Source organism: Vulpes vulpes, chromosome 15, assembly GCF_048418805.1.
Source record: "Vulpes vulpes isolate BD-2025 chromosome 15, VulVul3, whole genome shotgun sequence".
NCBI lineage: Eukaryota > Metazoa > Chordata > Mammalia > Carnivora > Canidae > Vulpes > Vulpes vulpes.
The window spans coordinates 33,517,983-33,541,265 of record NC_132794.1 but is presented as its reverse complement, the minus strand read 5'-3'; the positions used below and the strand labels follow the sequence as shown (position 1 = coordinate 33,541,265).

Genomic DNA, 23,283 nt, shown 5'->3' with positions numbered 1-23,283 from the left:
TTTTCTTAGGGAGACACTAGACAAGTGTACAGAGATGGACTTATAAGATTGCCAGTGTTTTATAATACTAAAGTAGTAGAGAAAGCCAAAATGACTAACATGAGGAAAATGATTAAATAAAATTGTGTTGTATGCACCTAAGAGGTACCATCATGGAGGAGATATACTTATTGACATGGAAAATGCTAATATCAAAATTCAAAATAGCAATATAACTCTATTTTTGTTCAAAACAAGTTGTAGATAAGATAGATGGGTTGATGGATATGTATGGATAGGGAAATGTAGGCTTATAGTTATAGATATAGAAAATAAATAATATATTGACCAGAAGGAAAGCAGTGGTATCTTAGTCCACTTGGGCTGCTATAACAAAATACCCAGACATGGTAGCTTATGATAAAAAACAGAAATTTATTTCTCATTCTTTATGGATTTTGGAAGTCCAAGGGCCAGGCCAGGATGGTTGAATGAGGACCCCCTTCCCATTTGCAGACTTTTAGTTGTATCCTCACATTGTGGAAGGGTCTAGGGAGCTCTGTGGAGTCTTATTTAGGAAGAACGTTAATCCTATTCAGGATGGCTCCACCCTCATGACATAAGCATCTGCCAAAGTCCCCACCTCCTAATACCCTCACAGTGAGGATTAGGATTGCAACAGGAATTCTGGGGGGACAGTAACATTCAGACCAGAGCAAGCAGCTATTTTATAAGATTTTAGATTGTGTGTGTATATTAAAAAAATATGTCTATGTGTTTGTTACTTATATAATAAAATAAGAGAAAATATAATACCATAATAATAGTGACTTATACTCTTCTAATTTGTACATCTTACCTCATTATAATTGCACTATTCTTAAGTCCTAATGTATGCTATAGATCATAAGGATGTGAATTTTCATGCTGGAATGTTAGAGATAAATCGTAACAATGTGATTTCACATTGTATTAGTTTTCTTGTGGAATTTGTGAACCCTTAAGGTTTTATCCTGTGTGTGTGTGTGTGTGTTTCTGGAGAGCAGATACTTAGCTTTTAATCAGATTGTGAGATGGGTTCATACCATTCTAAGTAGTTTTGGTCAAACTATTCGATTCTATACTAATGAAAACTATACTTCCAAGGAGGAATACCAAGAGAGTAAGTAAACCATACAGTGGAGAATTTACATTTTTACCTTCTTGGTCTACCTGAGACAGTTAGAAAAGATTGTAAGCAACAAAAGCTATAACCTGAGGTCATATTTTCGGAAGGGTAGAGAGAAATCAGAAGATGGGGAGCCTCAAATGTCAGTAGTGTTCCAGCTGAGGGAGAACTCTAGTTTTAGAAGGTTCCTAAAATGTTAAGTAGAATATAATCAACTATATACCATATATACAAGTATATATAATATAGAAAATAAGTAATAAATATGCCATATAAGTAAGGTATATAAATGTACATGCTATCTATAGTATTATGTAATACATATACTAAGAATATATATACTATAAATATATACTTTAAATACACTCTCTCCTTGAGAGCTTGTTCAGAGGTTTTGTAAGATGAACATGTAAGAATAATGAAGGAAGAGACTGAAGAGGAGATTCCTAACGTAGCAATCTGGTTTGCTCCATCCCTGTGGGTGTCTTGTAGCAAAATTATTTTCACATTCAGTTATGCCTCTTAAAAATCTAAAATAGTGGATAACTCAAAAGTCATTAACACTGGGCTCAGGGAAATTTATTTGTATTATTAAAATATGAATAAATGCATCAGTGTACAATTTCAGGACTTTAAAGGAAGGAATAAAGTTGCACTATGAAAACTAAGTCAAGAAGAGCCAACTTCACTAGTTGCCTGTTGAATTCATCCCAGTTACTTGTATGTTTGCTGCACACTAGGGCTGGTCAGTTCCTTCACTCTGATTTTAGCTTTATTATAACTCTCATCTATTACCCTGTAGGTAATTCTTTCCTGAACAATATCCGTAATAAGTAGACATGTGTAACATAAAAGCTTCCATACGTGAAAGCTGATGGCTGCCAGACCCTGTGCCCAGTGCCTCACTTACCATGTTTGAATTTTAAAAGAGCCTTTATGAAACATATTTTCCTATCTTGTAGATGAGTAAACTGAGCACCAGAGAGATTAAATTGCCTAAATTAACTTGTAAGTGGCTCACTCGAATTAAAACCCAAATCTCGCTGTGTCCATGGGCATCATGTTACGTTAACTGCCTTCTCCTTAGACATATAAAGAACTTTCAAATCTGTACTCTCCTACCTTCAGGAAATGGCCTTTAGCCCACCTACTTTCAGTACAGGGAAATTGATGAAAATGTAGATTTCTGCCTAGGACTGGCTCCAAAGGGAATGAATCAGGTAATGAATGTTCATAGGGAAGATGACATTTTTAACAAGCTTCCTTGGAATCTGTATGCTTGCTCTGGAGCATACTATAGATTGAAAAGCACGGCTGTACATTATTTCATTCCCATACCAAATGGGTGGTAATATAGCAAGGTCTGGGTTTTGGGTTTTGTGTGTGTTTGTAGCATTTGTCACTGACCATCCTTTTTGAAACTCTTCTATATATAGAAGGCTAAGAAGAGTTTCAAAAAGGATGGTATATATATTTTATATATATATCTCAAAAAGGATGATATATATTTTATATATATAAACAAATTTTATATATAAACATATATATATATTTGTTCATCCATATATAAATATAAATATAAAATATATATATATATATATATATATATATATATATATATATATATATAGTTGTTGATGTCCCCCTTACTTTGCTAACCATCATTCCTCAGTCTTTTCTAATTAATCTCTGCCTGCAGTTCCTTAGGATGCTGTCCATTTACCTTTGTCCTTTTGTGCCTGCAACCACTGTTTCTTATGGAGGCCTTAACAAGTTGCTCTCAGTCCTCATCCCCAGTTCTCTACTGAATTGCAGTACCTTGTTTTTATCAATGGTACTATATATCCATGAATGCTTGCGTATTCTTCTGATGTTAAATTTAGCATGCCCAAAAAACTCATTATCTTCCTCCCACACACTTCCCCCATCACTGCATTTCCCCAGTGTGGTTAATGCGGGCACTACTCAGTCATGTGAGCTTGAAACTTTCAACTGCACTCAGAATTCCCTTTTCTTTACAACCTACATTCATCAGGCAGTCATCAAATCCTGTTGTTTGCCTCCTCAGAAATGTCACTTGTTTTTTTGTTTGTTTGGTTAATTGGTTTGAGTTGAGTATGGTTGACACACAATGTTACATTAGCTTCAGGTGTACAACATAGTGATTGACAAATTTATACATTATACAGTGCTCATCACAAGCTTAGCTACCATCTAGTACCATATAACACTATTATAATATCATTGACTCTGTTCCTTATGCTGTGCCTTTCATTCTTGTGATTTATTCATTACATAACTGGAACCTGTATCTCCCATTCCCTTCACCTATTTTGCCCATCCTGCCCCAACAACCATTAGTTTGTACTTCTGTATTTCTGATTTTGCTTTTGTGGTTTATTCTTTTTTTTTTTTTTTTTTTTTTACATTCTACATCTGAGTGAAGTCGCATGGTATTTGTCTTTCTCAATCGGACTTGTTTCATTTAGCGTAATATCCTCTAGGTCCATCCATAGTGTTGCAAGTGACACAACCTCATCCGTTTTATGCCTGCATAATATTCCTTGTTTTTCCCCCATACACACACACACACATACATACATATACCACTTCTTCCTTATTCGTTTATCAATTGACACGTTGCTTCCTTATCTTGGCAATTGTAAATAATGCCCCAATAAACATAGGGGCACATATACCTTTCAGATATAGTGTTTTTGTTTTCTTTTAATAAATACCTAGTAGTAGAATTATTGGCTCATACAGTAATTCTACTTTTAATTTTTTGACGAACCTCCATACTGTTTATTACAGTGCCTATACCGATTTACATTCCTGCCAGCTGTGTACAAGACATGTTATTTGAATTATTCTTTTCCTCATTCCCACTGCATCTTGTCATCTCTTACTTTATACTTTGGATTCCATGTTAACTTTTCTGTTTAACTATGCTCAATATCCAGTGTCTTTTCACAGCTTTATAGCTGTTTTAATAATAAATGCATCTGAATTTCTCATTCCCCTACTTAGAAAATAGCCTTTAGTTCCCTATTGCCTGCAATGTAATGTCCTAATTTTCTGAGGCCTATCCTAATCTAACTTCGTCTTGTTTGTCTCATCTTTTATCACCACTAACCCTTTTTGATAGATAGCTAAACCAGACTCCTCACTACATCTCACCTTCTTACTTCTGCACATGACATTCCATTAGCTTGGAGTCTCTGTCCATGTATGGGAGGCTGGTCGTTCTTTACATGGTATTTCCATGGTATTTATTTCTGATGATATGCTGGAGTAGTAAGAGTCAGGGTGCTGAAACCACACTGTCTGGGTTCTTGGTCCCAGTACTGAATAAATGTCTGTGACTCAGCTTCCTTACTTAGAAACTTGCAACAATAATACTACCTACTTTAGTGTTGCTGAAGATGGAAAGAATAAATTGACGTACAATGCATGTGCCTAACAAATACTAAGCAGACATTAAGCATATGCCTGCTGCCTCTAGTGTGATGATCATGATGACAGTGATGTAATATTCTCCCCCAGAAAAGGTGAAAGGAATTGCTTATTGATACTGTGGTCAACCCAGGGACACCTGGGTGGCTCAGTGGTTGAGCATCTGCCTTCAGCTCAGGGCCTGATCCTGGAGACCCAAGATCGAGTCCCACATCAGGCTCCCTGCATGAAGCCTGCTTCTCCCTCTGCCTGTGTCTCTGCCTGTGTCTCTCTGTGTCTCTCAGGAATAAATAAATAAAATCAGAAAAAAAAATTTTAATTCTGTAGTCAACCCAGAGTTCACGGTCATACCAAAATAGAAGTATTGTGCTAATAGAAAGCCTGGACCTAGTTTGTAGGCTAATATACATGAGCTACCTCGTATCATTTCTAGTCTTTCTAAAGTTCTCCACTAGTTGAAATCTCACTAATACTTAAAACATACAATTTTCCTTATCAGTAAGGAATGTGCTCCTTACCATCCTGAAGGTGTATGAGTTTGCCAGTGGAGTGGATGAGAGAGCAGGCTGGCTATGACTACCTTATGGCAGAGGTAAAGAATGCATCCTCAAGTCAACAGAGTCAGAATTTCACCCCCCTCCTCTGTCACATTTAGGTAAAATTGCAAGAAGCGTTATGTAGGCTGAAATACTAGAATTTAGCAAAATATTTGTAGATATTTGAATTCTTATGAAACTGCAGCAGACATATTTGTTTGGATGCTATTTTTATTTTGATGACTACAGTCCCAAAAAGTTCAAAGCAAATTCCAGTGTTTCTTAGCAAAGTTTACCATTTAAAGCAACCCTACAATAAATCATTTTGAATTACACCCTAGTTTACTAGTTTTTATTAGAATATTAATACATTAGTTTCTTTAAAATAGGACATTCTTGAGACTCCTGGGTGGTTCAGTGGTTGAGCATCTGTCTTCAGCTCGGCATGATCCTGGAGTCCCAGGATCAAGTCCCACATCGGGCTCACCATAGGGAGCCTGCTTCTCTCTCTGCCTGTGTCTCTGTCTCTGTCTCTGTCTCTGTCTCTCTCTCTCTCTCTCTCTCTCTGTCTCTCATGAATAAATAAATAAAATCTTTAAATTAAATAAAATAGGACATTCTTATATTGGCTATACTTTCTGACACAAAAGAGAAGTTCATGGCTTAGAAAATTGCAGCATTAAAGTGGCAAATCAAAGTAGATTTTGGAAAGCAGTATTTAATTTGTAAGGGAAAAAAGAAACTGTAAAGTTAGAAATCCACCTTAGGGACAACAATAGGATCCAGTCTACTAGACAACCAATATCTAAATTTAATTTTGACAATGGATAATATTTTTGTGTTACTATTTTATTTCACTTTTTTCAATGTATTGAGTTTTTGGTTCTTATCATTATAGTGATAAATAATATTTAAATGGTTCCAAATCAAGTGTCCTAGCTACGCACATGCACATGCACATACATGCAGATACATTTGAAATTAAAGATACACATCTAATGGTAAAGTGGAGATATGAGATAGAAATAGGAAAAATGAAAAAAATAGGAAAAATTAGTAATAAGAGTGATGACTTGGGTTTCTGTGTCACCTGGAGTTTATTTTTTAATTTACTTTTTTTTTAAAATATTTTATTTTATTTATTCATGAGAGACACATTGAGAGAGAGAGAGAGAGAGACAGAGACACAGGCAGAGGGAGAAGCAGACTCCATGCAGGGAGCCCAGTGTGGGACTCGATCCCGAGACTTGAGGATCACGCCCTGGGCCAAAGGCAGGTGCCAAACTGCTGAGCCACCCAGGGATCCCTGGCACCTGAAGTTTAAAATGTACCTGTCTATTCTGTGGATGAAGTAGAAAGAACATCATTAAAATTTTTGGATTTTAATCAGAACTAAATTTTAATGGTTGCTTTTGCACTTATTATCTGTGTGAGCTTGGGCAGATCTCTTAACTGTCTAAAACTTTGGATTTCTCATCTGTGAGTTAGATATAATGAAGAGTCCCACTGAGGATCAAAAGCCTTGGGGAATTGTAAAGCATTGTATACATTACAGAAATTATGGAAAAGCAATTTCAGAAATTACTCTGAGATATAAGAGATTGTTTCAGAGAGGATTTAAGTATGATAGAGATAGCTTTCTCAGTTCATGCATGAGGGGAAGAAGACGCATCCCACAGGCTGCAGGGCTGGGCTAGAACTGGCCCCTGGTATTCTGAGTTCAGATGCGGTCACTACTCATTGGGCTACGCTGTGCTGTTTTTGAACTGAGGTTGGTCGTATATCCTTCACAGGGCACAGCTGTAGTAAATTATAACCTAAACAGATTTTAAGGACTTTAACATGTAAAATTACAGAGTCACCTTAGTAAGAAATGCTAATATTACTGGGTGAGGCATATATAATATATATATATATATATTTTTTTTTTTTTAACACAGGTAATGAATTTGGGCATCCTGAATGGTTAGACTTCCCAAGAAAAGGAAATAATGAGAGTTATCATTATGCCAGAAGGCAATTTCATTTAACTGACGATGACCTCCTTCGCTATAAGTTCCTAAATAACTTTGACAGAGATATGAATAAATTGGAAGAAAGATGTGGTTGGCTTTCAGCTCCACAGGTAAGCTCTTTATTCTAAATGTTATGTTTTAGTCACCAGTGTTGTACATGCTTGGAATGGCAATCGATTTAAATCTATATGCGGATCTTTTAAACACTACTTTATTATTCAGTGTGTAGTGCCCTGAAACATACTTCAGGTTGTCAAAACATGTCACTGAAGTCTCTCCAACAGATAATGAAAATCTTAAGCACAATGCCCTGCTTACTTTCCTGTTTAGTTTGTTGTTGGTTAAATTTAGTAATTTTTATTTCAATTGGTTAAAATAACAAAAGCTCAGCATGGAGTCCATTTTGGAAATTACTGTGGAAACATCTTAATTGTTTTGACTGGTTTTCTTTATATAAATAATTTTGCCATCATAAAGAGACTACTTTGACAACATGTAGATTTCTTTATTCCTTTTTTTTTTTTTTTTTGCCCCTTCCTTTACTGGTCTCTAACTTGCCATCTCAACAGATGCCGTTAGACCTGCATGCTGTTTTGTATTTTTCATGAGCCTGACTCTCCTCTGGAATTAAAGTCTCAGTTTTCAATAAGTTTTAGAAAATGTAATTAACAGGTGCAAATTTTATACCGGCTTTTTTTCCCTTGCAAAAATTAGCATATAGTATGTGTTACTTATAATCCATTTACTTTTTACTGGTGCTGTTTGAAATTACTGTTCGTGTGTTTTTCCTTTGGTGTCTATGATTTTTTTTTTAATGGTTGAACAAAGGTACTTATATATTCACCAAGATTGGCTACATGACACGAATGCCCTAATCACGTTTATTAGTAATGCAATTTCCAGAAGAGAGAGCAAAATGATGCTCCTTTTCAACAGGAACAATGTTGAATACCAAAAGGCATGCTGTTTACTCTAGAGCCTTAGTTCACATTGCTAAATTACTAAGAGTGGTGGTGCTGATATGCATGGAAATAAGTCTCTCAAAGCTGGAGCTGCAAGAGGTTGGTGTTGAAAAAGCAAAGGCTTCTCACTGCCTACTATAAAACATGGGTTATAAAATGGGAGACTTTGTAGATATAATTTTTTTTCAGATCTTCCCTTTTATGAGAAAAAAAAGATATATTGTAAAGAACATTAGGTTGCCATTGAATCTAACAAAGGTGTGCAATAAGGTAAAGTTTTTAAGATAACTACAACTTCAGAAATCTCAGTACAATAACAATGTTACATTTTTTAAAGTAATTTCATGTACCTTACCTCATTGATCTGGGGACTAAAAATCTTAAAGAAAATTCACTTGTAAACAGATCCAGTATACACTCACACACACACTTTATATGTAATAGGTACTGTGTTCTTAAAACCTGAGCCACAATGCTAATCCTCTGTGCTTTGTCTGAAGTTGTCAATGGCTAGTGAGATTTTTAGACTCTTTAAGCTGTTTTTGAGACTTTTGTTAGTGTAGAGTTTGATAGGGCAAATTGCAACAGTTTCAAAAAATATAGTACATTTTCATTTGTTGGCTTAATAACAAGGTTACTAATAAGGACAAAAACAATTTTATAATTAATTTGCTTATAACAGCATCTATAATGTCATAATGTAATATATGTGTTAATTCTTGCAGGCCTATGTGAGTGAAAAGCATGAAGGCAATAAGATCATCGCTTTTGAGAGAGCAGGTCTTCTTTTTATTTTCAACTTTCATCCAAGCAAGAGCTACACTGATTACCGAGTGGGAACGACATTGCCAGGAAAATATCCTTTTTGTTGCTATTGAATGTAACTGTCTGCATTCAATTATTTATTACATCATGAAGAATAAGAAAGACCAGTGCAGATCTTGGTGACAGTAGCTCTCAGTTCCTCTTTTGAAAAATGAGGGCCTTGAGATAGTTGATTGGTAAATCTTTGCTCTGCTTGGTTATACTGAATCAATCCTAAGCTTCATTCTGGTTCTAAAATGATTCTGAACATTTTTTTAAACAATATTTTGAGCCAGTATGCAATCCTGGAGATAACTGTAGTTTTTTTCTTTATGAAATTATTTCATAGGTTACCTTTAAGAATTGTCTCCTTTCCCCTTCACCACCGAGAGAGCAGACAGTAGCTATAAAGGTAACTTCCTCCCCTCTTCTTTCCTGTCTCCTCAAATGCAGGATGTAGCTTATTTTTGAAGGCATGAACTGAGAAGGAATCAGGGCATGGGAGTGTGAGCAAAGGAAATAAGGAGAATGCTGTTGTTATTTTGTATATTCATTTACTCATTCGTGTTTCACAGATAATTGCTGAGCACCTTCTTACTGAACGCCTGTGTGCCCTCCCTGTGCTAGGTTCTCCTGGTGCATGTAGTCACTGCCCTCATGGAGCTTTTAAACTAGTGAAGAGGAAAAACATTAGTAACTCTAGGTTTGATAATTGTTGCAAAAGGAAAAGTGCAGTGTATTTTAAGATTATAACTTACCAGATCGAGGACCTAGCAACAGCCCAGCACAAAATTTTAAGCAGACCCTATAAACAATGTCCTTCTCCCCTGACGCTCTGACAATGATTAACGTCTGCCACCTGAGCAAGGTGCCTGATGCCAACATGAAGTCTGATGCGTCAGGGTATCTCTAGCTACAATAATAGAAACTGTCTGCTCAACTGGCTCAAAGAGTGAGGAAGATGTATTTTGCCACACAAGAAAAAGTCTTACGGTAGGGTGACCTCTGCACTGTGACAATGTTATCCAGTTCCCTGGTTCATTCTGTCTTTCTGCTTTCAACTTTCAGGGTGCCACCAATGTCCAAGGGATGGCACCTGCTAGAGTTGCAAGACAGCAGCTATGGTTCTGGATGGAACCTTCAGACGCGACAAAAGCCAAATAGACTTTCTCTGTCTCTCAATCTCTCTCTCTCTCTCTCTCTCTCTCTCTCTCTCTCTCTCTCTCTTTCTTTTAAGATTTTATTTATTTATTCATGAGAGACACACAGAGAGAGGCAGAGACACAGGCAGAGGGAAAAGCAAGCTCCCTACAAGGAGCCAGTTGTGGAACTCAATCCCAAGACTCCAGGATCACAACCTGAGTCAAAGGGAGATGCTCAACCACTGAACCACCCAGGTGTCCCTGTTTTTAAGAATAAAATCACTTTACCAAATTTTCTTTCATTTTTCTGTTGACCAGAATTCAGTTACATATCCCCAAAGAAATTTCTAGCAAGGAGAAGTGTATTGCCATGGCTGGCTGAATCCCGGGAATTACCCTGGAGTTTCCAGGAAGTGGAAAGTGGGCTCAGGAAGTGAAGTCATTGGAGAAGTGGTTCCTCAGACAGACCGTTTCTCCAACAGTAAAAGAGAAGGGGCCCATGCCATCCAGTTAAGTAGCTGGCAGCACCTCCCACTACCCTCAGTGAAGGCAGTGAGAGATGGTTCCCTACCCTTTTCTTGCCCTGCAGATCACAGTGTCATGTGGCATCAGAGCATCTGGGTGAGGTGGCTGTGGCTGTGGCTGATGGCCCACATGTGCCTCAGGTAACACAGGGGATGCTCCCTTCGGCGTGATGGGATTACCTGTGCTAAAGAAGAGCTGCACTGTTCCAGGAAGCATATATACTCACTGTTTCTATAAAGAAATGCAAATACATGCTAGGTATGTAGCCACTCTACGTGACCCCTCTCAGCTCCAAACTGTTGAAGTAATGCCCCTTGACTAAATGCCTATTTACCTGGAAGTTTAATATAATCAATTTGCAGTCAATTTTTTTTTTATGATCAAACCAAAATACATTTACAGTACACTTGGGATCTACCCTGCAGTCTTTGTTAAGCATTATCCTTGACCCTAAGTCAGTAAGAGAGGAGAGATGTATAGAACCAAACTAAGGCATCCTGCAATAAATGGGAAAGGGATAAGAATGTTCCATGGGTAAAGAAGAGATAAATAAAAGAAAGAGAGAGAGAGAGCCAGACAGCCAGAAATTGATTGATGGGTTGATTTAGAAAAGACCTTTAAGCCTAGACCTTGAGAAATGGATAAAATCATAGTAGAAAAAAATGAGGAAGGCTATCTCAGCTGTTGGAGAGCATAGAATATTCTCAGATAATGAATAGCACAATGTATTAATTGGAGAATGATGACCCTAAAAAGGAATAAGAGATAAAGCTGAAAAGATAGATTGGGATCACATAATAGAAGATTTCAATGCTATATTAATTAGTTTAGACTTCTTCCATAGTTCTATATTGAATCACTGAAGGTTTTTGAGCTATGGAACTACTTGATAAGAATGTATGCTTTAGGAAAAGTTCTCATGTACCCAGAGTGTAGGAGAGCTTTCTCGAGGAAAGAGATTGGAAGTATAGATATTAATTATGAGAAATTACAGTACATGTAAAAGATAATTAAGGCATGAGCTAAAGGAATGACAATAGGATAGAAAGAGGTATATGAACATTTTCTTAGAGTGAAAGAACTCAGCAATTGTTTGGACTTGGGATGTAAAAGAGAAAATATAAGATTTCATTTTGACCAAGGGGAAGAATGGTAGTGCTGTTATTAGGATACCAAAGCAAGAAAGCAAGGAGGAATAACCAGTTAGAGGAATAAAAATAAAAGTTTGGGGGTTCCAGGCTGGCTCAGTTGATAGAGCATATGCCTCTTGATCTCAGGGTTGTGATTTCAAGCCCCATGTTAGGTATAGAACTCACTTAAAAATATACATATATATTTATTTATATATATTAAAATATAAGTTTAATTTAGGATTTTGATAAATGGAAATACATACAATTTCAATGATAATATTTAGAAGAAAAATCTTGACTCAAGCTATCTCCTATGTAACTATGTAACTTTAACAAATATTATTAAGTGAAAATATAAATAATAACATAGCACATTTTATGAAGTAGAACCCACTCCAAAGTTAATTTTATTTAATGATACAATATTACACTATACATGAAAATCTAGTTTGCTTTTTTGTATTTTGTTTTGCTTTAAAGTGATCTCTACACTAAACACGGGGCTTGAACTCACCAGCTGAGCCTGCCAGGTACCCCTCTGGTTTGGTTTTGATAAAACTTTGTCACAAATTGAGTATTCTGAAATTTGGTTTATTTATCTAAATGTCTATAGGCATCTGTTATACAGAAATTCTCTGTATCAAACACTGAATTAACACTGTATTAAACACTGAATGCTTTAGGTTAGTGACCCCTTTCAGAAACTGTACTATTAAAAGCTCTAATGATATAGACACCTTGGAAAATTGGGCCATACTTTCATATAAGTAATACCTGAAACCTTGGTTCTATCAGTTGGATCTCCAGGAAAACCTTGCAGAAAATACTCTTGGTTCTTTTCCTATAGGGATTTTGTTTTCTACCGATTTGTGCCCACTTAGACCTTATTTATTCTTGCTACCTTTCTCATTCTTGTCTTTCTGTCGACAAGCTGTATGTAACTAATTCCCATATGTTACTGCTTCCTCTGAAGATACATACCTTTTAATAATGGTCTCTTTGAAAACTCAAGAAATATACAAGACCTGATGGACTGGTTATTTAATGAAATAATTTTTTTATAACGAAGATTTTTTTTTTTTGAGGGGAGAAGAGCAGGAGAGGATCTCAACATACCTTAAACCATACCTAATTAGCTGAAAGTTTATAACCCCAGCTTTAACTCCTATAGTGATCTTAAAATCTCTTGGATTTGTGATGTTCTATACTCCAGTAACCCAGTTCGGTGCAGAAATACCATTTAAGAGTTCCTCCCACATGTGATAGCTAACCATCATGAGAACACATTCCAGTCGGGAATCTCACTATTTCATAAGGTAAACAATTCAAGGTGGGTATTTTTTTTTTTTAAGTATTGCTTTAAATGTATTAAAAGAAATGCATAAATTCTGTACTCTGGACCCAACACCTGTTGTACATGCCGCTACTCAAGTCAGAAAGGCACTTAGCATGCTGCCCACAGTAACTGCCTCCCTAGTCTTTCCTCTTCCAGACCAAATGCCTCTGGTTTCTTCAACAGATTCTTATGATATTTTCCAGACCTCTTACCATCCTGTCTCTGATCAAAATGCACTCAGCATGGTGCGCATCCTTCTTACAACATGTCTCCAGAACTAACAGCACAATATTCCAGGGAGGGTCTGGCAAGTATGATGTAGAGTACCCTCATTACCTCCCTTTATCTTGCTACTACTCTCTTGTTAATAGGGCCAAAGTGAAAATAGCTTTATACTGGCAGCCATCACATTTTCTACTTGTATCTGCAACCAAATAAAAATCTTTAGTTTTTCTTAATGTGTACTTCTCTGATGTCAAGCTCCCTTATTCTTTATCAGCTAATAACTTTAGCCTAAAACCTGAAATTTAACATTGAACATAAAAAAATAGAGATGTTGTTTTTTGCCTCTAACCTAGTAACAGGGAAGACAACAGTTCTCTCTTATTGTTATGATTGTACCATGTTCCATAATAGCAGATACGTCTGTGCTTTCTTGCTGCTCTTTCTGTTCCAAGCTTAGCTTTAAGAGTTCTTTTTATTATCCTTAGCATTTTACAAGTCTCAGTTCTTTTTGGTCTTTCATCTTTCTGACTTTATTCTTATACCTTTACATGACATTGTAGCTCAGCATTATAGAACCATTTCAGATATGGAAAGTACAAGAAATTAGGATTTCTATGCTGTATTTTCTCATTTTGCCAAAGTGTTCTGTGCCATTGGTATTTCCAACTACTGAGCCAGTGAATTGAATACAGATTTTTCACTGTGAAAAATACACAGTGGCAAGATGGGATATATTAATCAAGTTAAGAAATTCATCAAATTTTTAATTCCCTGGAGAGGAGGATTTGGTGCCAGAACAAATTGAAAGTTTCTAAAGAAGTCATTTGAACATCTTCTGTGTTCAATATAAAATGTGAACACTGTGAAATATAAACTGCAAATGGGTAACATATCTGAATTCTTGAGGAGTTCCATTTTTTGAACCTGTATATCCTGTATGTCAATAGCAAGGCATCAACTTTCACTCAAATCTGTAGAGAATAGGTGGTAACTATCTTCCCAAGAAACTGTTGTAAGGTAAACTATTTTGGGAATAATGCCAGGTAAAGTAGAAGAGACACTTTAAGGATACCTTTACCTATCACTTCAAAATAGGATGATGCATTTTGGAAAGCTAAAAGGGAAGTCTGATTTGTATCACTAAGGTTTTGGAATGTGGTCTTAGTGGTGACTGCTAAAAGACAGTGTTGTTTGTGGAAAAAGAATCTATAGCCATATTCTAGAATTTTTTTAAAAAACACAGCAAAACCCTTTACTTATACACTGTCTCATGTTGGTCTTTTTGCTACTAATCTTCAGTGTAATACCCACCAACATTCTTTAATTAGTAAATATCAATGTAGGTGATGCAGAACTCAGATCTAAACATACTAGACAAGTAGGCAGGTCACACATTTCATACTATGAAGATACAACACACTTTCTTAATGTATTATTTGCCTATGATTTCACATTTTTTAGCTGTAGAGAAAGAAAGGGGAAAAAACATAATGCCATTTATATTGTCAGAATCATTACTGTCTTTCTTCCATTGCATTTCTTTGCTTAGAACGGTATCAAATAAGCATTAAGTCAAAAGGAGAACTGCTGAGTCCCCAAGGGCAAACCTATCTTTCTAATCCCTTTTGAAGAACATTAATGGTGGTACCACATTTTGAGTGATATGAAGGAAAGTGGGTGTTAGGGGACCTATTCTGAGGACCTTATGCTTGCTGGCCATTTTTTTTAAGATTTATTTATTTATTTATTTATTTATTTATGAGAGAGAGAGAGAGAGAGAGAAAGGCAGAGACACAGGAGGAGGGAGAAGCAGGCTCCATGCAGGGAGCCCGACGTGGGACTCAATCCCGGGACTCCAGGATCACACCCTGGGCCAAAGGCAGGCGCTAAACCGCTGAGCCACCAAGGGATCCCCTGCTGGCCATTTTTAATAAGTATCTAGTTTAATATCCCCAGTGACCCTATGAGGTAGGTTTTGTTAGCCTCATGGAACAGGTCAATAAGCCAAGGCCTTTGTAACTACCTAACTTCACTCCAGGACACAGCTACAAAGGTTGAGCAGTGTACTGCAAAGCTCGAGTTCTTTCTACTGTACCTGAGTGCCTCTTTCTGTTCATGGGTGCCTATGTGTGGTTGGTGGTGGTAACAGTGGTGATGTTGCTGATGATGACCTATTTCTGTAATGCTCAAAATAATTTTTGTATTGTTTTGGGGAATAGGTAGCATAAGAAAATGAACCTGGATATCCTGCATATCAAATACACAAGTTCATGGCTCAGACAAGCTTCTCTCTCTTCAACTAACTTCTCTCAGCACCCACCATAACCCACACAAATTCCTCCCGAGAAATTCTTTCTTCCTCATGATCCCTGACATCATCCTCCACCAGATTAAGAAAAAAAAAAAAAAAGTGGAATGTACATGTACAGGTCATGTGATTTCTCTATATTCTAGAGTAGAATATAAATGTATCCTCATTCCATGCCCAAAGTTAAACCCCTTTGATGCCTTCACATCAATTTAAGTATATTGTATAACATTCAAAGTGAAATTTAAGCCTTCACACTTTGTTTGTAAGGTGTGTGTCTGGGTATGTGCAGATTCATACTGTTCTGAGAACATAAACAACACTAAAATCAAATGTTTTTAAATTATTTGTCACCATGCTGAGATGGGGGTGGAAATAATAGTGTAATAGCAGCCCCCTTTCCAAATGGCGTTTCAAACTGTTACAATACTGAAATGTTAAGAGGAGTGATCATAAAGTATGTCTTGTGAAAAATATGTGAATCCCAGCCAAAAATATTTAAAGCTAAGGGAACAGATGAGTAAATAGTTGAATTTGACCTGAGATCTTTGAAATATTTTCATTAAACTGCCGCAAGATGTACTTTTTAAAATGTAAATTCAGACTCTGACATTTGCAACCTGTACACAGAGTTTCTAATGAGCAAATAAGGTCACTTGGATGATTCACTGGAGTGTGATTGCTGAAGGCAGAGATGTTGCTGTGAGTTGCTTAGTTTACAGAAGCCTTTGAAGCATGGTTATATAACACCCTGTGTTTATTAGAATCTATGCTTTATGCAACAAATAAAAACAAAAGTCTTAATTTAGGATTAGCTAAATGCCATATTCCATCCAGAATTTATATATAAAGGTTAATTTCTGAACAACAACAAAAAATAGAGCATCTCAACTTTCTAGTTTTCTAGGTTACATATGTTTTGATTTAAAAAAAACTTTAAAAAAATACAAGGTTTTCTCAAAGAAGATCTACAACAATCACTTTGAACAGATGCAAGCATGTTTCTTTTCCTTGTGTATGTATGTTTGCTTTTACTCTATGCTACAATTTAATGATGCTATTCTTTATGTGAACAGAGATGATCCTACTAACAATTTCATATTTAATATAGGTCCTACTTTTGTTTTTATAGCTTCCAAGTGGATGTGTATTCTTTGCCAGGTTAGCCCTCTTTAGTTTCAAGAAGACAGTAATACTTTTAAACATTATCTAGAGGTCTTTTTGATCATTTTTTGTTGTAAAACACTATCCAGATATCCCTGTGATTTAATGATAATGACAGATGTGTATCCCCACCTCCACTGGCAAGAAAGAGCCTGTTATTTAACATCATTTTCTACCCAGGAATTTAAGATGAATCACAAAATGAGAAAAATATTTTGCATGATTAAAATATTGCTACAGTTATAACAGTTTTAGGTTGGCTTAATATATATTCATAAGACTATAGGCAGTAATGAATAATGAGCAAACCCTTAAAACACAAATGGTTTTAGATGTGGGGCTTTTTTCCCTTTTTTTTTTTTTTTTCTTCAATATCTGAGCAGTATTCCAGGGTCTCAGTGTTCTGCGGTATTCAACAGCATTTCTGGGTTTGTTTTGCTTCATAGCTCAGTTGTCTGGCAATGGTCTCCTAGGTTCCAGAAATTCATCTAACAATAGCTCAGTCAAGATCTCTGCCCTCTATTTCTTGTCCTTCTATGGGAAAAAAGAAATCAGAAACATTATGGTAACTTTTTAAAACAATACACACTTACATAACAATTGTATTGCTAATAGGGGGAAAACCATTTGTGCTTAGGTTGATTATTATTACCAATTTGTAAAAAGAGGTACGAGTATATGGAAATTGACTCTGAGATACATGTAAGACTCAGAGTCTTACCTGCACATTAGCAATTATATCTCTAGTTAGAATGTATTAGGTTCTCACACAAAAAGCTAAATTTCTGTTGGATGAATGATGAATAGGATGGGCAGACAGAAGCAGCAGATGGATAGATGGACAGATGGGTGTTGGAGAGATGAATGTATGAACAGAGACAGATGGATGGATGAGGTAGATAGATGGAGAATACAGCTACCTAATGACAAAAGAACCCCTAGGGTTGTTTAAAATTAATAATTAAAGCACAAAAATTGCTAGAATTTATTGGGTTTCCCTTAAAGTAGATATTTAATTAAATGGCAGAAAGGAAACATTGATTGAAATATTATCAATAAGATGCATCATGATTTTGTACGACTCAAAATTAATACACTAAAATGTATTGTCAGAATACTTGCTGAGCAGACTTTCATAATAAGGTCTACCATCCATTACAGACTTATTATATGCCTGCACTCTGCAAGCACTTCACACTTATTATCTCATTTAGTAGACCTTTTCATTTCCTAGCAAATAGTATTGCAAATATGAAAATCTACAATGAGGGCACCCGGGTGGCTCAACCAGTTGAGTGTCTGCTTTCAGCTCAGATCTGGATCTCACGGCCCTGGGATGGAGTCCTGCATCAAGTCCTGCATCGAGCTCCCTGCTCAGCAGGGAGTCGGCTTCTCCCTCTCCCTTTGCACCTCCTCCCTGCTCCTGCACTTGCACCTTCTCTCTCTCAAATGAAATATTTTAAAATTAATTGATTGATTGATTGAAAGAAAAGAAAAAAATCTACAATGAAATCATTGACCTAAAAAATTCCATATCTAACCTTTTCTTTAAAATAGTCTTTTTAAAAAAAAAAAAAAAGTCCAAAATACATCATTCTCTACTGTTTAAAAGAAAAATAATTATGTAATTTTATTCACCTTTCTTTATATCTGATGCCAGTGTTTTTTATTTTTATTTTTTTAAAGATTTATTTCTTTATTTATGATAGAGAGAGAGAGAGGCAGAGACACAAGAGGAGGGAGAAGCAGGCCCCATGCCGGGAGCCGGACGCAGGACTCGATCCTGGGACTCGATCCCGGGACTCCAGGATCGCACCCTGGGCCAAAGGCAGGTGCCAAACCGCTGAGCCACCCAGGGATCCCCACCAGTGTTTTTTAAATAGAGCATTCTGTGTCTAAAATACATTTTCTAAATGTTAAATTACTTTTTCCTTCTGGATCTCAGTAGAAATTAGCCTTTTTTTTTTAGTAACTATCTCCTGCCTGCCATAAAATTGTTTAGATCTTCTATAAATGAGGTATTTTCATTTTCATTATTTTCTGTTGAGCTATTCTAACTCAGAATCTCACAGGGCCAAACTGAGTAGTCAGTGTTTCACTTACATGTGCAAATGGTACCTGAATTCTCCAAAAAATTCATAAAATGAAGCCATGATATAATTACTGGTTCACTATAATTATTTAAGTCCTCCCAAGAATATATGGATGCTGCAACCAAAGGAGAATTTCCATTTCTCCAGAGAAAAGTAGAAAAAGTAGAGCTATGAACAATGTGTTTTTGGAGACAATGACTTCAGTTATAACCATGTGGGAGAATCATTTCCAATTCTATTAATGTAGTATTTCTTGGCAAAATGGTAGAAAAATACCAAATTAATTCCTAATATGTTTGTGAAGTTTATTTGTGAAATCAGTTGCTATATGGTATTGAATAAGGAAAGTATTCTTTAGATGTTATTGAAAAAAAATATTTAATGTGTAACTTAATGAAATGCAATCACATTAGCTTTCACTGACACACAATAAGTGTTTCATTAAAGAACATTAGAACAGAAAAATATTTTGTCTGTAAAATGATAAACATCACTGTAATTTTTTTCTTCATACATTTATATTTGGAGATAGTCCATTATTTTCAGTTTAGTACCTTCCCTTTCAACACTCTTCCTGTCTTTCCAGCTAAGGAAAAAAGAAAAAGAAGTTTCTCTGATGGTAGCATTCTTTTCTGATTCTGAAACAGTATTTTCTTCAGTCTGTTGTCTTACTCTAACATTTTTGTCTCCCAGAGGCTCAGTAGTTATAAGTGTTTCCAGTTCTTGTAGGTGTGAACATAGAGGAATTTGTTCACATTACTTAGGATAGTGGCTAAAAGCATGGGCTCTTTAGATGGAACCAGACTGTCTAAGCATTCAAGTTCTAAACCTCCCACCTATTCATGTTATGAAAGTAACCTCTGTTTCTTAGTTTCCTCATCCACAAAACACCTTCTTGTAGAATTATTGTCAGTCTTAAATGAGTTGATGCCTGTGAAAGGCTCAGCCGCAGTGTCCTGCTCATCCTGTAAGCTCAGGCAGTGTTGCCTGCTGTGGTTATCACTGCTGCCCTCATCAGCACTCTAAAAGTGCCTTAGAGATTTTGTAATAAAAAGAAGGAAAGGAAGGGGTGAGAGGAGTAGATAGATCCTAATCCTCTCGATTACCTACAATTCTCTGGTCCTGCTTTGTTCATTTCCTATTCACCAGTTCACCACCACAAGGTGACTTCTGTCCTGTCACAGTCTTGGAATGAAGTCTCCTGCTCCTGGCTAAATCCTCCCCACACACTTGTATGACTGGCTCACCTTTCTTCCTTACCCCCTTGCTCCATATGCTGCGGCGTTATCTTGAGCCCCGTCTCCTCTCTTGTGCTATCTTGTTCTCTCAGGTCCAAATCCAGTTATTTATTCTGTTTCCTTCCTTGCACTTTTCCCTTGCAGAACTCACTCATACTCATAGCTCCAGCCCTGTGAAGATGGGCCCTAATCACCTCTCCTACTTGGAGGTGTGCCCTGTTCACTGACTATAATTTTGTGATAGTTAATGCCCCTTAGGAAATACCCAGCAGCATGGAATCATAGCTTTCTGACAAGGGGAAGAACTCTAGCGGGACCTGGTTCAGCCCATGAAATTAGATCAAATTGATTGGGTTAGAACATGTGTTTTAGGACATGATTTCCAAATTAGTACCAAAAATTAAATCTGCATAATACTTTATGGTGTGTAAATGCTTTTATTTACATTGAGTCCACTTATCTTCACATCATCTTAGCGATACGGATCAGGCAAGTATTCTTATCCTCAACCTAAATATGAGCACTAGAAAGATTAAAAACTTTCACAAGATCATATTCCTAGTAAGTGAACAAATACTATTTAAATCTGCTTCCCCTAATTTCAGCCTAGTTTTTCATGTGAGCACCAGATAATTCACTTGTTGCCCTGTTGAAATGCCATTAAAATAGGTAAAGCATGTCTCACACTAATTACTTATAATTTTATGTTTTCTTTGCATTTCTTTGTAAGAGCTAATGATGCCTCTGACCAAATGTCATTTCTCTGAAGTGTTATACTCTTCTAGTTTCTAACACACTCATAAACACAGATCAGTTTAAATGGGATATTTTTAAACCAATTGCTAATTTTAAAAAATAAACTTTTTAGGGGGCGCCTGGGTGGCTCAGTCAGTTAAGCATTAGACTCTTGATTTCTGCTCAGGTCGTGATCTCAGGGTCTTGAGATGGAGCATAGGGCTCTGCTTTGGGCATGGCACCTGCCTAAGATTCTCTCTCTCCCTCTCTCCCCTTCCCGCCCCCCACTCCTGTGTGCTCTCTGTCTCTCTCATATACAAATAAAGAAACAAACTTTTTAAGGATAAAGTAACTTTTTAAGGAAAAAGATGGCTACTCAATTTTTTTTATTAAACCAGGATATAAACTAAGTGTATTTCATCTTTCAAGTGCTGACTGGGAAAGTGTAGATCCTGAAGGATATTAGAGGACAAAAGGGTTTGGGGACTAAACATCCCATAAAACAGAGAAAAGAACACTTTGCAAAGAGGTGAGAGATAAGAGTTCTGCTTTCATCAGCTTTCTTGATAAGCTGTTGCTTGTGTTCTTCCTTGAGTAGTGGGAGTTATGACCTGTGTGCTAGTTCCAGATTACCAGCACAGGTTTACAGCTCTATAATTTGTTTTAGCCACACACAGTGGTCCACGACAGATTTAGGGAGACGAGCCTCCATGTCGATTTATATTAGAAGCATATAACTGTATATATTTCCTTTTCTCACCTTAATTTTGAATGTAGGAAATTCATCCCTGGTGACATTTTGTCTGCTGGCTGCCTCAGGCAATTTACCTAAAGGATACATAGAATCATATCACTGTATTCGAGTAACTCTCTCATGACCATAATTGTCTCATCACTTTGGAATTTAATAATAGTTGGATAGTTTAAATAAAATCTAAATAGGGACGCCTGGTGGCTCAGCGGCTGAGCATCTACCTTTGGCTGAGGGTGTGATCCCGGGATGCGAGATCAAGTCCCACATCGGGCTCCTTACAGGAAGCCTACTTTTCCCTCTGCCTGTGTCTCTGCCTGCCTCTCTCTCTCTCTCTCTGTGTGTGTGTGTGTGTGTGTGTGTGTCTCTCATGAATAAATAAAATTGTTAAAATAAAATCTAAATAATACTCACATTTCTGAAATAAGTTTGAAAATAAATAATTAAATAGAAATTGATTCAAAACCTCCAGAAATTTTGCTCATTTGGATTCTATAGGTCATTTCATGTCTGACTATAGCCAAAATATTTGTTGATTTTGTTTTGAACGGTACAAACATGAACTTTGCAGAAATAACTTAGCAACTTTACTCTTTGCTTGTATTACTTCCCATGTTTACCTAGTAAGATTAAACCAATATGATTGTTTTAAAGATGATCGCAAACTACCATATCAGATTTATTAGGCCCCTGGAAAATAAATTTATTAGCAGTCACATGTATGTTTAAAGCTCTCACACTCATTATTTTAGTGCCTGTGAGGAAACGTTTACTTTGAATCTTTTCCCTCACAATCATTAATCTAGATACAGTTATGAGAGTTATGGGCTGGGTGCCCAGAAGTGCTCAGGAATAACTGGGGCTGATGGGGCGCATATGGGTGCATGCATGCACACACACACGGCTGCAGTCTTTTCTTTATAATTTTTCATAGGAAGCTAGCTCAGCCCATTCTCAATCAGTTTTCTGAAGCACTGAGTGAACCCTAGAGTATTATGATTTTCTCTTTGGCCTGAAACTTACAAGAGAAAGAGGAATATATATTAACTATACGTGTAAGTTATGACTTCAAATAAAAAAAATGTTTACTACCAAATCATTTGAAAGCTGATTACTAAGATAATCGGCTTTCAAGTGATTATTTTAATGTTCACAAACTTTGCAGTCATTCAATGGCAGATGGTGGTAGAGTGCTAGAACTTATTATGAGATGTACATCCTGGCCCTTCCAAATAATTTTTAAAATATTTTTGTTATACATATATTTTTATATTTTGTATATTTTTGTTATATATATGCATATATATATAAGTATATGTATGGTTTTGATTACTCGTTTTGATGTTCTATGCTTAAGTTCAATCATCTGTATAAAGAAAGCTAATTGACCAGGTTGATAATGCCGGTCTTTATATGCTGACTTTAGTAAATGTGTAATCAGTCATCCACTTCAACTAACCACATATACAAAATGTCTATCTCCAGGGCTCGTACCAATCACAGTTATTCACTTTAAGAATTAACTACTTCAAACCGATATGCATTTGTTTTACTATTGTGACTTCTCCAAAAAGAAGGAAAAAAATCTTTTAAAATGTCCAAGTAAAACTGTATAGATAATGAAATGGGATTGTGTTAGAAGGGATATTGTACAGATCTTAAATGTTAACTCTATAAAACAAGGAAAGAAAATCAAGGTTGCTTTTTTTATAA

The 23,283-nt window shown here is 36.3% G+C and overlaps 1 protein-coding gene across 5 annotated transcripts in view; it reads left to right on the top strand.

The window, feature by feature from the left end:
- Positions 1-23,283, top strand: part of GBE1 (1,4-alpha-glucan branching enzyme 1) — a 272,117-nt gene that overhangs the window by 226,975 nt on the left and 21,859 nt on the right. For 2 of the 5 annotated variants that reach the window (XR_011997300.1, XR_011997301.1), the window contains exons 13-16: positions 7,080-7,264; positions 8,842-9,332; positions 10,652-10,845; positions 12,934-13,036. Coding sequence is in view for 1 of the 5 variants with exons in the window: in XM_025995626.2 (XP_025851411.2) it covers positions 7,080-7,264; positions 8,842-8,972 (316 nt within the window). In the remaining 4 variants the exon portion in view is untranslated. Of the gene's footprint in view, positions 1-7,079; positions 7,265-8,841; positions 10,846-12,933; positions 13,037-23,283 lie in introns of all 5 variants that reach the window. The other 3 variants (XR_011997302.1, XR_011997299.1, XM_025995626.2) reach the window with 3 other exon arrangements.